This window comes from Xiphias gladius, chromosome 12, assembly GCF_016859285.1.
Source record: "Xiphias gladius isolate SHS-SW01 ecotype Sanya breed wild chromosome 12, ASM1685928v1, whole genome shotgun sequence".
Classification (NCBI taxonomy): Eukaryota; Metazoa; Chordata; class Actinopteri; order Istiophoriformes; family Xiphiidae; genus Xiphias; species Xiphias gladius.
In genome coordinates this window covers 7098167-7114691 of record NC_053411.1, presented here as the reverse complement: position 1 = coordinate 7114691, position 16525 = coordinate 7098167, and the positions used below count along the sequence as shown (strand labels likewise).

Genomic DNA, 16525 nt, shown 5'->3' with positions numbered 1-16525 from the left:
ATGTGTGTTCTTGTGTTAACATGTGAGAGAAGTCTCTCTCAACACAAGCAGGGAGCTAGAGAGGCACATGAGACAATTCATGTGCAAGCCTTATTAAATAAAATGGTCTTCTCAACAGGGTTCTCAGCGTGGTACACTGATAGGTATGCCTGCTGTGTACAAGGCGGCCCAGCAAAGAGGTAAAGCTTCCTTTACATCTAGCTGAGAGGGATTTCAACTCTCATTTCACCCCATTATATTCCACTCACAGCTCTCTTACTAACAGGCTGGTGAATCATTTGAATGCAAGCAGTGACGCCTGGCATCCACTCTGCTAGCTGGTTTGTGGGGAGTGACAACCTAACAATATTGACAAACATGAACTGCATTTGGTCGGTTCAAAGAGACGACGTCCCAGCACGTTTTCAGCAGGCTTCAGCAGGTATGTCATGCAAAGTGAATTGGTGCTTGACAAACAGGCTAGATTCAAGCGGCTTTTGCGATTCCTCTTTGGTGGCAGACATGTGAAGCCAAGGAAAAAAGGAGTCACTTCTTCTGTCTCAAAGAGAACTTGGAAGAGGACTGATGTATGCCCACGCCCCCCCCCCCCGCCACTATCCCCAAATGCATATCTGTCCCAGGGCCTTACCGATGATCCACCTCCATCTGATGATGAATCCTCTCGTTTTTGTCAAGTCTTTGATACGACTTGGCTCAGAAGCCCCAAGCCTGAAGAAAAGGCTTAGGAGGAATCCAAAAGGGATTACTGGACGGAACGTATGGAAATTACAGTTTAATTTATCATTTAGGTCATGGTAATTCATGCAAATTAGGATTTCATTAATTCCAGCCTTGGGTTTAAATGGTGTTGCTCTTGTAGGGGAGTGCAGTCTTGTCAGGATCACACATGAGGAGGATATTGCAGTGGTACAGGAAAACTACAGTATCTCATAAAACCTCAAAAGAAAAGGTCATCGCCATAGAAACCTCTAACACTATTAACGGCCATCTACACGAGGACAAAACCACAAAACACAGGAATGTGAGCTGACGTGTTGGAGCATATGATATTTATGTTTGCTGCTCTGCTGCATAGTGGCAGAACTACACACTGCAGGGGATTAAACCTTTGATTTGATTGACGCAATTTCCCTCAAAAATCCAACCTTTTTCCTAAAAGGTATTACTCAGGGAAATCTGAACACAAACATGATATTAACACTCCTGAAACACTTCCCAGGGACACCAGTATCTCTATCACTGATAACATCGACAAATCCACTTCGAAATCATAGAAAAAACAACAGTCATTATAACCTCAACCTTTTTTTGTATCAGAAGTAATCTAGTGATAGTTGTTTGTACATCCATGGTTACAGTGCAAAACCAAACTGCTTACACAATATTGCTAATTCACAAATGGAAAGGCTCAAGGTGTAGCCCCCAATTCTCTCACTCTCTCAAACTCATAGGAACTGTAGTTCCCAAAGGGACATGGGACCTGTTTATTCCAAAATGAAATAAAAAAAAAATAGTTAAGACACGGTCCATGAATTAGCTCATTCTTTATGCATTATCAGTCCATTCTTCTTACCATCTCTTTTCCCATAAAAGCCATCGAGGCACATGTATAATACCACTCACACGCAAACAGATGGCATCTCTGAGTACCTTAACTTATTCAGAAAAATAATTTGTGACATGCCTTATCAAGATATGTAGTGAGTCTTCCAAAAGCTTGTAAAGATATAAAACTGAACAAAAAGAAGGTCTAGGGTTCAAAGGATTAAACCAATTACTTTTCTAGCTCTTTGCAATCTGCTGTTACTTGCATCTCTCTATTGCTTTTCCACTAATGCTAATAATTCAGAAAAGGTTAGTAATTTTCTTCATCAGCTTATGCATCTTATTTTATAGCACGAGTCCAGTAAATGTCTAAAATGTCATATTAAAAAGGACTTAAAGTAAAAAGTAAAGTTAAAGTTGGAAGAAAAAGTCAAGTTTGCCCATCTGCTTAAAACATTTCATACAACCAAAAACAATGACGGCTATGATTATAATCATGATAAGCATCCTTCGCATTACCATAAATAGCCTCAACTCAGTCTCTCCCCCTCATACACACATCCACAAATTAGATTCTCCCCTGATGTCAGGACACAGACGCACGCTCAGACACACAGTTACATCCCTCATTCTTATTCATCTGCTTACTTCTCAGTCACTCACTCTATGCTTCGCTGCACAATTATAATCACCTTAAAATGATTTTATGACATGCTCACAAAACCAAACAAAACTCCTCCGTGTGCAAACACGCACACACAAAACACACATGCTTGGGTGTACACTGTAACACAAACTACAAAAAAAAGAGTATCAAAAGCTGGATTCAGTTGTATACTGCAGTGCTTACATCCATTAATCTGAATTTTTACACCAACATCAAAGCATACTGTAACATAAAGTCTGATTCAGGTAATCACTTTCATACATAATATTTACTCAAACACACAATTATTATAACCAGTAATCTAGCTCATTACAAAGCATTCAGGCAAGTCATCTCAGTAGTATTTTCTTGTCAGTGGTTATTTCGCACACACACACCCACCCACCCAGAGGAAAAGCTGTGAAATGTTTACTGCTGTATTTGTTTCCTTTTGGTGTTGAGGAAGACAGAAACGGACAGGAGCACACAGAGTCCGAAGGAGGGGAAGGAAGAGGAGGAAGAGAGATAACAGATTCAATGAGCCATGAGCAAAATAAATATATAAAATATAAAAAGGAAAAGGTGTAGTGGAGCATAGAGCCAGAGGACAGAGGTTAAAAGAGGATAAGTTGAAGAAAGTGAGGAGAGGGAAGGATGCAGGAACAATAAAATGGAGAGAATTTCTTCAGAACATGGAGGAGGAGAGGAAGTATGGAAGGGAGGATAGGAGGGACAGCACAGTGGCCAAGTATGTAAACTAGTTTTTGGTATGTTAATTATATGTTGACAAGTGTATAATGATCTGGAGTTGACCTTTTCTGGAATATCTTTAGTGGGCCAAGAAATGTGACAAGGGTTGGGAAAAACTGGAGAGGGAGGATAATTGCTGATGTGGCAGCACCTCCTCCAACTCCCACGTTCAGAAAGTAAATCAAAGCCAGCCAAAGCTGGAGATGCTGGCTGCTATATCCAACATTAAACAAGGAGGGAACGAAGGATGAAAGAAAAATATAAAGAAAGAAATGAAAGAAAGAGTATGGATAAAAAAAAAAAAAACAAGAAATCGCAGACAACTAGAAAGACAAAAGAGGCTAAATGACAAAATGAAGGATAGAGAAAAGGCATTACAATGCATTCATAAATGGCTTCACAGTGAAACGTATTAATGAAGGAGTCCTCTATAGACTCAGATATATTTAACAAACGCAGGCCTGAAACCTTGGCCCAGCAGGATGGTGTGCTTCATTTCTACAGCAGCTCTGGGTCACGCAGCTCTATTTAATTCGCCTCATGTCCTTTCCGTCTCTCCATTTTCATCCCTCGTTTGTCAGATCCTCAGTCAATTAACGCAAGGAATTGTTTCTTTCTTTCTTCCTAACTCCCACTCCCTCCCTGTCACTCTCTCGGCCTGATGAAGATGGAGAGTGGTCATTTACGACTAATTAGCTAGCCTAAACAGACAAATAACCAGGTGCACCACACACAAGCACCGATATATCAATGCATGTACACGCACACATATCCACACACTAAGGAGACAAGAAAACGGGTGGTGTATTCTCTCAAGCACACATACGCAAAGCAATAAAGCCGAAAACAATTCTAACTCGCTTTCTCTGAGACGCATCAAAATCTGCTCACACCTACACACACACTAATTCTCTTTGTCCACACAATTGTCAAAATAAAAGCAATAAGAGCAACAAAATGCCCCTGTTATCGGTTTTAAAGACACACTATCGTCTTGCAGCGGATCTAAAAACATACTTTCTGGCAGCTTCATCTGTTCATGTTGTTGCTGTATTCACAGCTAAATGTGAATCAAGGCACCGTTCTAAGGCACTCCCTGCCCCCCTTCTTATTATTTAATATTGTGATATTTGCTGGTTAAGTATTAGACAATATAAAGTTCGGATTTTATCCCTCACTTACACTGACACTGTGCAGTAGATTCAGGGCATCTGTTTGACGTCACTGAGACAAAACTGATATATATTTTTTTATTTTTTTTATTTTACAAATTAGAATTAGACATTTGTCATTCCACTGTATACACGATGCATTCACTAGAATGGATATTATGCACTTTATTTAATAACATTACCATTTAGGGAATCAATATTGCACTGTAAAAGTGATCAATACTGGCTGCCAAGCAAAGCCTTTAAATTGAAATGATTCAAATGTTACACTTAATCACATTCAACACTCTGCATGCATGAACAGGTTCATTATCTGTACCTCAGAAGGACTGATTTATCGTCCTGTCGTGTAAATGCAGATCACAGTTTAGTCTGTCAATACAGTATATCTGCGCACTACTGGATGTATGTTTAAAAAAAAAAAAAAAAAAAAAGCATCGACCAATCACTGTCACCGTCTATACCTATGATGGATTTAAATGCAATTTTTTTTAATGACAGATTTTGTTTTCAATAATGTACCGATTGTCTATAGCATCATGTTATTACTTTATTACTGTCTCTAAGTAGAAGAGGATTCAGAAGCATTTCTTTTCCTGCCATGAAACAAACAAACTGGCAAGAAAATGCTGAAATAAAGATGCAGCACAAAATGTCATGGCCTCCATCTAAACTTTTGTTGTCTGTCCTTAAAAACCATTGCCAGTCAAATTCTATTGCAGGTATCCAATAATGTGTATGTTAGTAAATCATGTAATGTCAGTCATTTAAAATATAAAACCCACGGCTGCCCACAACTAATTATAGCTCAGAATGTGCTTGACATCCTATATCAGCCGAGAAGCAAGCAGACTCTATACCCTCTATACTGAACTGCATTACGAGCAGGCAATATTAAAGGTACACTGGTTGGGTTTGCCAGGGGATATGGATTTTGATGTCAAAATCATGGAGCCAAATCATTTCATGAAACTGACCAGTTAAGCTGGGACAGATTTGGCTTTTGTCGTTAAGTTGAAAAACACCAAAGAACAGTGAGCGGACCCAGCAGAGTCTTGCAGTTTTTTATTGCAGCCAAACATTACTGACTTTGCTGCAGCACAAATTTGAAACTTTTGAGTGCTATTTTGCTCTACATTGATGAATACCATGAGATTTGAAAAGGCTAGTAAATGGACCTCGACTTGATATTTGTCTCACACATAGGATTTTGTGTTCTTAAGATATTTTACAATATGTAACCAAAGAGCAGAAAACAGGTAAATGAAACTGCTTCAATTTCAAAAGTCATTAAGCATGCTCACAAAGAAAATGCATGGCTGATTTTCTTCCAAGTGCCTACCAAACATAGCTATTTAAAAAACAGTCACACCCTTCAGGTCCATTTAGTAGCTGTTCTGGAGCTTTGGATCATATATCACATGAGTTTGCCCAGTTGTCACTGATATGTAGAAATGTAAATTCCATTTTATTCTGATAATTTCAGGGATTTCTTATCCTCAAAAATTGACTTTAAAATCTACTTTTTGACCTTGGAAAAAGCAGCTGACAGAAACCTTGAGGTGAGAGGTAATGAAGGAATTTTTAAACTCAACTTTGATTCTGATAGATTCACAAATTAAAAAGTAAACATCTGAAGCATATAACTAAACCAGACCCCATTCAACAATGTAATTACCTGAACATTAGTGGGAGCAGTTGGTGAGTGTTCCTGTAGTCATCAGTAGACAAGTCTGTGCAACTACAGTATCTATATATGGAAAGCTGAACATTCCTGAGGGACTTTTGTCCACAGTAGACCTAATAACCAGTGCTTTCTGTGCTCCCAAGAAGCTTCATAAAATGAAATGGTTATTTTTTGTATTAAGTGCTATGCATGGTTCAGGATAGGCGTAAGTTTAGAAATTGTTTGCCAAGACTTGAATGGATGAAGCCTGACGGGGCGATTCACAGCCTGAGTGTAAGCACTGCCTTAGAAATAAATAGACACTAGGGAAAAGAAAATGTTTCGTAGTGCTCACATGTTCACTTAGTTGACTTGTCTGAATTTTTCCTGCATGTTTGTGGATATATTGTGGAGTCTTGTAAATAATTACAGAATTGGTGGACAACCTCTGAAAGTCTGGACTTAATATACATTCACAACTATCAGTTAAGTAAATCTTTGCCTCCTGACATTTGTCCCTCATATGTGCACACTCATATCCCCACATTAAAGGCAAAACACTTTCGACTCATGCTGTTTCATCTAAACAGGCACACAATCCCTTACTGTCTTCAGCATACACTGGCATACACAGAAAAGTGTGAGCCTGGGAGTAATTATGTCACTTTAGGATCTAAAGGACTCCTGTCCACCAATCTAACAAAATGTGCAATATCTCTTGACAGCAACATGCACACTTGCGAACAAATTAGCTGAATGCACGTTGTCACTAAAAAAAAAAAAAAAAAAACACACCCGATGCACAAAGGAAAGATTGTTTACAGCTAAATTATGGACAAATTGAACCTTGAGAGAGGCGAAGTTCAAAGGCAGAGCTGGAGTTGAATGCAGAGGCGGTTTGCCTGTGTCACAGAAACACTTACACGTATGCCTTTCAGACATAAGCATCTCATGCACAAGCCTCTTCCCTTCTCTCACACAGGGTATGCCTCCTAGACAAAATACAGACAGGTGACGAATTTAAAGGAAAAGTGTCTTAGTAACGTGTTGGGCCACCACGTGCCGCCAGAACAGCTTTAATGCGCTTTGGCATCAATTCTACAAGTCTCTGGAACTACTGGAGGGATGGGCACCATTCTACAGAAAGAGATTCCCTCATTTGGTGTTTTGATGATGGTGGTGTAGAGCGCTGTCTAACACATCAGTCCAAAATCTCCCATAGGTGTTCAGTTGGGTTGAGACCTTGTGACTGCCAAGGCCATAGCATATGATTCACATCATTGTCATACTCAAACCATTCAGTGACCGCTCATGTCCTATGGATGGGGGCATTGAAATCCTGTTTATTCACTCATTTTTCAGGGGTTTCCTTTAATTTGTCACCCGTCTGTATATCTGACATTTGAGATACATACTCAGTAGAAGCATCCGACCGAATTGCCTCTATAGTGCAGGAATTCAGTAAAGCGGAAAGATAAATGAATAGGTATTCACATAATGTCCCTAGGCATTGGTTTATCCTTGTGCAAGTGTGTTTGTCTGTGTCTTTGTTGATGCCAATGGAAATGAATTCTTTAATATGGGGATTTATTTTTGTATGCATCTGTGATTGAGAGAGTGTGGGGTGCATTCATTTCTGATTACAGATTGTGGTGTTTTGCCTCCTCACTGACACTTGCGTACACACTCATTATCACAGAGAGAAGCAAAAGAAGCAGTGAAAAGGGAGAGGATCCGTTCTCAGTCAAATAGATACCATCTTGTCAAGCTACCAGCGTTGTAGAAAAGTGAGATATGGCACAACAATCAAAGCAATATAGAGACAAGGTGGAGGAAGAAACAGTATCAGTGAAGGTGGAGGTGAGGAAGAGTGGCAGGGGAGAGAAAGAAGAGGAAAGGTCAGACAACATATGGAAAACAGAAAAAAATGTTAAGATAACCATCTTAACATTTTCTTGTGTTTCTGATGGTAAGCACAGACTTAAAGGCTGTTCCTCTTTACAAGGGCAATTTGAGTTCTGGTTTAAGGTTTTTTGGTTCTGTTTATATGCTAGCCAAAAAGTGACAAAAAAATTGCAGTAAAGAAATGCCAAGGTTATCTGAATTACTGTGGGTCTCAGGTCTGTTTCAATATGTCTAATACTAGAGCTAATCCGACTTGCTATCAAATTCCACTGCTGATTCCACTCAAAGAGGCAACAAAATTTTTTCCCAAAAATTTAAAAGATCCCTTTTGATACAAAAATATTCCTCTTGGAAAGATCATTTATTTACACAAGTTTAACTGCTGGGTAACTTACCCCCTTCAACAAATGCATATGAAAACAGCTTTCTAGTGTCAAACTCTGCACATGTACCATTTTGCTTAGTGAAGGCCAAACATCCAAGTGAAATAATGTATTTCTCAAGTTTTCCTGGAGCTGTTTCACCATTGCAATAAGATATTTCTTTTCCATTGTGAGAAACCTCTCCATTTATTTTGTGCACTTTATTGTGCACACAAACACAAAAAAATAACTTAGTATGCACACTTACTGTTTAAGCGTATTGTCAAACTTTACAATTAGTATTAGAATTAGTTTGCAGTATGAATTTGGGACACAGCTTGTATTCGGATGTGAGCTGTGAGGCAGGGAGAGATTACATGTACGTCTACTGTCCTTCTGTGCGCACTAATAGTGTCTAAAAATTTTGGACCTGTATTTTAATTTGGAGTAAATTAAAAACAGTGTGGCCATTACCGGAAATAGTCTGACCACCAGAGGGCACTGAGAAGTTTATTCTTCACCTGAAAAATGTCCCACTGAGCAGCTACAGTATCTTGGTCAAAGTAAAGGATCCTGATCAACCAAATTTTCTAGTGTCACTTGTTTTGAAAAATTAAAATCTTTAAATTTGTTATCTGATTTTATGATTTCCAATATGCTATTGGCCTAAAACAATCATCATCAGTTGGGCTCTATTTGGAATATGGTGTCATCATAATGGAAAATCCCCCCCCAAGTACATGCTAATCAAAGCCAATACACCGAAGATTCAACTTAACGGCTTGCCTGGGTAGCTACCTTTACAGAAATGATTAAGTCCCTCCTTCAGGTTGTTTTCATTTTGGCTGGTGCTTGTACTAATACATGAAAGCATGGAGCAAGGGAGACAGACGGAGGTAGAGAGTGACAAGACAGCGGGATAAGAGAGGGCAGATGGAGGGAGCGAGGCCACAGAAGGACAAGTTCATAAAGGGACAAAGGAAAAATGACGCGCGAGTCGAGGTGGATGAGGCAAAGGTGAGGTAAAGGACAGTGAGAGGGAGAGAGAGGGAGAGATAAATGAATAGATGTCAAAGATGGGAGAAGAATGTGAATGTGAATGAGGAGAGAATGACAAAGATGAGATGGATGAGAGGAAGGAGCTGGAGGGGGGGACTGACAGGGTGAGGGGTAGGCACAGAGGGAGAAACTGACAGGGCTGAAAGAATGGCAAAGGAAAGAGGGAGACAGAACAGGAGGCCATGAAGAAGAAAGAGAGAAAGGCTGGATGGAGAAATGGACAGAGGTGGAGAGATGAAAGCACCAAGTCAGATGAGGACAGACAGATGAAGGGGAGAGCCTGAGGGAGGAATGATAGGATGAGATGGATGGGGATGGGAAGGATGAGGGGATGGATTAAAGGGAGAGAAACAGAGAGGGGGACTTCAATACCTGAGTGAGTGTGTGTGGTTTTTTTTGTTTTTTTTTTTACACTGACCCTCACTAGAGATAGCGTTCTATTAGTAACAGTTAAATAAAACTGTATGGTAAGCACACACACACTCACACCAAAATCAAAGAGAGGGAATCTGTTTGAGAGAGCATCTAATTGAGGGGGAAACAAGGCCTGGACTTGCCTTCTGCCTGGACTGCGTGGATTAGTTCTTAATATGATAAGAAGGTAGGTGGAGCTGACTTAGGCGTGTTGCAAAGAGTAAGCAGGAAAGAGCAGGGACATAGAAAGACTTTAAAAAAAAAAAAATCAATACAGAAAGGATTCACAAAAAGACGGAGAGCCAGTACATACATGACAGATCTCAAACAAAGCAGCTTTAAGAGAATGATCAAATAGAGGAGGAGTAACAAATACACAACAAGTTTAAAGGAGAGCTGGAGAGGCTGACAGTGTTGCTTGACAGCTGAAAGTTTCGACATCTGCTGTTTAAATGGAGGATGCTGCCCAGTTTCAAGAAATTACTGCACTCCTGCCCATTCCAATGACCCCAGTTTCCCAAAACGTATAATTCCTCAGTGATATGAGATGTTCTCAGCAGGACAAAGAGGATATAACAAAAGCTGTTTCACTATGAGAGAATATGCTTAAAGAGAAGGAGGAGAGATATCAAAGAACAAATGGAGGGAGAGCAGGGGTGGTGAGCTTTCCCATCTCATTTTGTTCCAATGAATAATGCTGCGTGACATCCTTGGTGAATTGCAAACTAGATGAAAAGATTGTATGATAATGTCCAACTTCTTCAGTGTCCCTAATCCTCCATTTTAGCCCTTCTTTATTTTCAAATTTATTAGATTTGACACTACATTGAATAGCAGTAATAAAAAAGACAGGCTATTCTGGAAAGTTTACATTGCAGCAATATCCGCTATGTGTGGATGGAATACATGATTTATGATGGACAAATATCCCATCATTTTCCTACTTTATTGCTTGATAAAAACCACCTCAGCATAGCTCTGCTCATTATAATTTTTCATGCAATAACATTCATGAAAAATAAAATAAAATTCCAATCAAAAAAAATTGAAAACTTGAAACAGATGAAAAAAATTAAACAGATTGCAAAGTGTTTTATGAATTAAAGCTGGTATGAGCATTTTCTGTTTATGATATCTTGAATGCTAAGCACCAAATTATACAGCTACCCTGGCTATATGGAGTTTTAGAGTGCTTTAAAGATATCCCGTTACAGTGGCAATGTTGAAGACTTCAGTCCTACATGATTTGGCAACACCTGTAGTCACTGCAGGTAACAGCAAATGCAGTTTGATACTACAGGTCACAGAATTCTGAGGGCAGCAAAACACACTATTGTCATTTTGATAAGGAAGTCAGGCAATAATTGGCCCTTTTCCATCATTCTGTGACCAACTGTGATCTGATTTTACGCTGAACACGGCATGATTCCGCAAACAGCAGGGTGCTGAGAATTTGGAGGTGTGAAGCATACCGCCTGCAGCTCTTGTCTGTCATAGATATCTGCTAAAGAAAGCTGCTGCGTGCAAGTTGTTTTGCCGGCTACTAACAATGTTGAATAATCGATTTTTGTTTTGCACTAGAAAGTTTCCCACACCAAGAAATCAAACAGAAGGTTAAAATGGACTCAAAGGATTTATAAAAAGCCATTAGTAGTGTTTTGTCCTTATCTTCAGGCCCTTTTTGCAGATTCCAGACTTGTTTAAGTCAAAGTTCAAGTTCTTGTCAATCACAAGTGAGCCCTAACTTATAGTTGGGAAAATTGAATGGGAGGTTTTCCTGAAGTTGATGAACATATCTTTAGTTTTGTGAACATTTCACTTCAGGACGTGGTTGTCACACCACTCTACAAAGTTTTCCACAACTGGCCCATGATCGACCTCTCCATCCTGGAGCAAACTGATTAGGACAATGCCTGTCAGCGTAGTAGCTCCTACAGTCAGTTGTATATTGAATATACAATGATGGGGACAGTAGACACCTGTGGATGGCAACCACTTCTGTTACATGTTAAAAATGTTAAGTCCAGTACCCATTTCAACATACCAGCATCAAGATTAAAAGTGGACAGTACTTTACTAGCTAAATGCGTGTGGTTGGGTTGTAATCAAATCTATAAACATAAACCTTGCACATGTTTTTGCAGAAGCAGCAACATCCAACCCTCTGTTAAGCCAATATACATAATGCATCAGGTGGGACAGGCCCTGAACCTCAGTCAGCATTTGTTTGACCAATCGCTCAAAAGTGTAGACGCATTTTAGATGAATGATAGCAGTAGGTGCTCAGCTCACTTATAAACATTTCCTTTCCTGTGAGTCAACTCTTGTTTTGCCAGTTAAATGCTTTTAATGTGAAGCTGCAGCAGTAGGAAATGTTAGGTTTACGTTAGCAGTAACTTAATACACTAATTCTTCAATCACCATCGTGTTACCTCTTTTGGCGACAGACACTTATTTAAATGAAAATCTTCGAGATTGCCACTTTAAACAAAGTTTGAAATTATAATTATTTGTTAATTTAAGACCACTTTTTCCACTTTAATGTCTAATATCTATTGCATATTAGGACACCTTGTCCATTCCCATCTCAATATATTACGTTTGTGTCCCTGTGGAGTTTTTTCACCACTAGTAGCGCTGTGGGGTAATGTTTTTATGAATGGACCCCCTTTTTGTTATTATTTCATTTATGCGCATGATGCAGCAAACATTTTTCCCCAATGGTTTCATGCTGTTGCTCTTTTATCAGCAACATGCTAAGAAACCAGCAATGCATAGCAAGGCAGGGTAGAGATGAGGAACAAAATGGATGCAACACATTTGTTAGGCCCCAATGTTTACGAATACATTTTTACACTGTTACACAGCTGGTTTATTTTTGGAGATTTTAGAGTGATCATAGACCTTATTTGTGTACGGTGACCAAAAAAAAAAAAAAAAAAAAAAAAGCATGGCAACATGCACAAAGAACACAAAGAAAAGCGAGATGAAAGAAGCCAAACGACTGTAGCAACTGATACAGACAGCAAGAAAATACAGCATACAAAGCTGTTAGTCATGTTTAGTTGCCGTAGGAACAGGTGAAATCCTGTTGTTGCAATGCAGATCTCCCTCCTGCCCAGCACTTCCAGCATTAGTTGAACCGATTGTAAGTCTGTCAGCTTAATTCATTAAATGAGCTAATTATGGAGGAAATCAAATTTGTGTAATTGTAGTTCTCTGTGAACACACATCAGTGCTTGACAAAGAATTTATCAGTCTGGGTTTGACTGAAGGGCCTATACACCTGTGTGTCTGTGGTTTTTTTGTGTTTATGTCTGTGTGTGTATTAGTTTGAGACCCATCTGTGTTGTCTGAGCTGAGCAAATCTCACAGGTCACTGGTGGAGCAGCATGCTATTTATATCTTTCATTATCCTCTTTCTCATTCTCACCTCTCCCCTTCATTCCCATTGTCTCCCATCCTTCTGACCTCATCTTTTAGCTTCTCTCTTCACTGATTCCACGTTTTCTTCTCTTCCCAAATCTCTCTCCTACATCCATCTCTTTCTATTTGTCAGCTTTGTCCGTCCCTTCTTTTCCCTCCTTTATTCACCTTGCCCATTTCTCCATATTCCTCTATTTTTTGTCCATTTTTGCTTCTCTCACGCTCCACTCTTTTCTCTTCAACCTTCACTCTTTACTTCAGCAACTTTTCAGACATAACCATCTAGCCTTGAAGCGGCACACCTGTCTGGACAGATGATGCCCAAAAACACACACAAAATGAAAACCGCCGAAACCTGCCCACCAGTCTAAAACAATCCACACATGCTAACATAGCTTACTCACTCAGTGATTTCTTCGGTGACCGTGTGTTCAACCTGGAGTCGGGAGTTGACTTCAATGAAGTAGTGTTTGCCATGTTTGTCCACCAGGAACTCCACGGTTCCTGCGTTCTCGTATCCCACCTGCAGCAAAAGAACAATAAAAGAAAGCATTTTTACTGCACCAAGTAATAATATTAGTCACGTAAAACACTCAAGCAGCAGCAGTCACTCATCTTAATGAGCCATGAAACCAAAAGAACAAAAAACTCCCGTCCTCTCTCCATGGAAATATGACTACATAAAGTGAGTCAAGAGTAAGCATCATGTTTTATTTGTATGGAGAGAAGAGGGCCTTTTTCACAATTTCTCTGTAATGCAATAATTAGATCATTAATCAAGGGGGATTTATTGAAAGTCCATCATCATAAAAGATTATTGTCACATCTACCTTCCAGCTACAACACTGCAATCAGACTCACAAATCAGTGTCAGCTACATTGTACAAAGGAATTTTTCTCAGTTTTATTGGTGGTAGGATGTTAACTTGCCTTCTGAGCTGAGTCATACAGTTTAAACATGGTATGACGAAGACTGCATCTTATATATTCAGACAAAACTAGCACAATGATGGACATAGGGTATGTATAATGCATGCAGAGTGACACAGAGTAAAGCCCTGTCACCTAAAAGTTAGATTGAATTAGGTTTGTTTGATTAGGTTTTGATTAGGATGTCTTTTTTAATAAACATAAGGGGAATTATTTTAAACAGATTTTCAAAACCGTGACAAAGTAATCTCAACTCAAAGGTCCAAACTATCTCTTTCTTAGCTTTTAACTGCATCTCACATTGTATACCAAAGTCAAGTCAATTTTATTCATATAGCCAAAACAATAAATGAATAAATAAATCACAAATTTGCCTTCAAGGGCTTTACGATTTGTAAATCATATGAGATACTCCCAGTGTCCTTAGACCCTGGATCTGGATAAGAAAAAACAACACGAATAAGGCAAAAGAGGAGGGGACCCCTCATCCAGGACGGACAAATATGCAATAAACATAACGGACAGAAATAGTAATGGTAAAATTACAATGTAAATAAACAGGGAGACCGTGTAAGGTAAATAACGTGCTAACATATGAGCATGGAAGTTGACCTTGTCTGCTGTGATCTATATTTGTCATATCTGTCATATTCGTTCATAGTGTATGTATCTGTAAATTTTCACCTTCAGTGCATTTAATTTGTTTTCCTGCTACAATATCTACTACTGGCAACTACATCATGATTTTTATGGTTATGTTTAGGAAACTTGGTTAAGGATAGGAGAAGATCATGGTCTTGGGTAAATATGAAAATGTCAAGGCAAGACTGGGATACAATATATTGAAAAGTAAACATCACAGAAGTGTGTGCTGGAGCTTTACAGTACACCATATGGTGGCAGATGCAATGCACTGGGGCCACCAGTTCATTGGAACATAGGAAGTAATGGTGTTTGGAATAAGATGAAAAAAGCTTATGACAGAAAAAGCATAGAGCCTGAAACCTTTTATGGAATATCCTTGAGGTACATGGATAATTACTGTTGTTCAAGTAAGTGATGATATTCAGATGACTTGTTTGTAACAACAATCAAAAGCTTCTAAAAAAGGTACAAACCACATCTTTGATGCAGACTTCGATTTAGTCTGTCAAAAGAATTTCCTTTCTTGGAACAAAAATGTTTTTATTTTAATCAGCACTGTGGTGTGCAGAATTACCCTTTAAAATGCAATGTGCTGCTCTTTATACATTTTGAAACAATTTAATAGCTAGTTTTATTGCTTATTCTTCATTTACCAGATGATAAATCATATTCCAATCTCTGGTAACCACGTCAGATGAGCGTTTTTGCACTGCTTTGCTAATGATTATTAGTGTCAGAACTTACTTAATCTGTATTTTCCAACCTCAGTAACTCACTGCAAAATTATATTTCATTTTCACTTGCTTATGCAGCAGGACACTGCACTGTAAAGGCCAGCTGCCTTAAAAGGAGAGGAGCTGCAGTTACTTGTCATTATTTTTCACCATTTTTCCTCAGAGCTGTTAGGTCTCTGCAAAGTTTGGTGGAATCTGACTAAAATCTCATGCAGCACCTGTATATAACTCATTTTTGATGACTAAATTTAAAAAATCTCAATATACAATCAACTACTGTAATTAGTATGCTTTGCTAAGATCACCCTCAATGGACTGTTCACTGTTTTTCTGTCAGAAGTCAAACATGGCTCCACAGAGTAAAACCTGATGATTGTGAAAGAAATTAGCATGTTAGTATACCAGCACCATCACTTTCCATAGTCATCCTTCAAACCTCCATTCTGGGTTGTCTCAGCTCCAGTTCAATTTTACCATGTGGGAGCTGCAAGCAAAGTGTAATTACTATATAAATGCTATATAAAAGATTATCATCATCATTATAATTTCGATACTTGGCGGGTTTACACAAATTATACAGATGATTTGAGCAAAGCAATCCAACTGGTGTTCCAACAGTTTTTACCAATTTAACCAATCAGGGCAGCTTGGTCCAAGTACATCAGATCAAGCCACATCACTGATTATTCCTATAATCAAAGCTTTGCCATTTTATGAGCCATACCCCCAATTTCAGCAAAGGAAATATTGGGTGAAAACAACATCCAAACATCAGAATGAAATTAGAGAGTTGCAAGCAAATGTCCAAAACACAACAGCGGCACAACAGCAAATCTACCATTCCCAGAATGCAGAGATATGAAAACCCACATAAAAGCAAGAGTACCATTTACATTTGTAAAAATGTATCTAGAGCATTTTGATGGACATTCATGTTTTTTAATTTCTACACTCCCTCCTTGTTGAGCCCATTGGTGGAAATCAGAATCTGGGGGGGGGGGGGTGGGGGATTGAGAGGAAGTGAATGATCTAGACCAATTTCTTCACTCTTGTCTTCAAACAGAAAAATGCATGTTAAGTCAATAATTGTTAAACCAGCCGAGTGCCTTCAGGATTGCTTTGATTTCCAACATCTGGCAAGCATAAATGTCAAGACAATCAAATGCGCAGAGGACAAGAGAGGGATGGATTGCAGGGACCAGGATGGCCCTAGGCTAGAACTGCAGCCATTAGAATTTTGCAACTTAACAGCATAAAACAACCTAAACAAA

The 16525-nt window shown here is 39.0% G+C and overlaps 1 protein-coding gene across 3 annotated transcripts in view; it reads right to left on the bottom strand.

Annotated features, from left to right (window-relative positions):
• LOC120797585 (pyruvate carboxylase, mitochondrial-like) overlaps positions 1-16525 on the bottom strand; it is a 283931-nt gene that overhangs the window by 208876 nt on the left and 58530 nt on the right. For all 3 annotated transcript variants that reach the window (XM_040141374.1, XM_040141375.1, XM_040141376.1), the window contains exon 10: positions 13350-13468. In XM_040141374.1, the coding sequence (XP_039997308.1) occupies positions 13350-13468 (119 nt within the window). The remainder of the gene's footprint in view (positions 1-13349; positions 13469-16525) is intronic.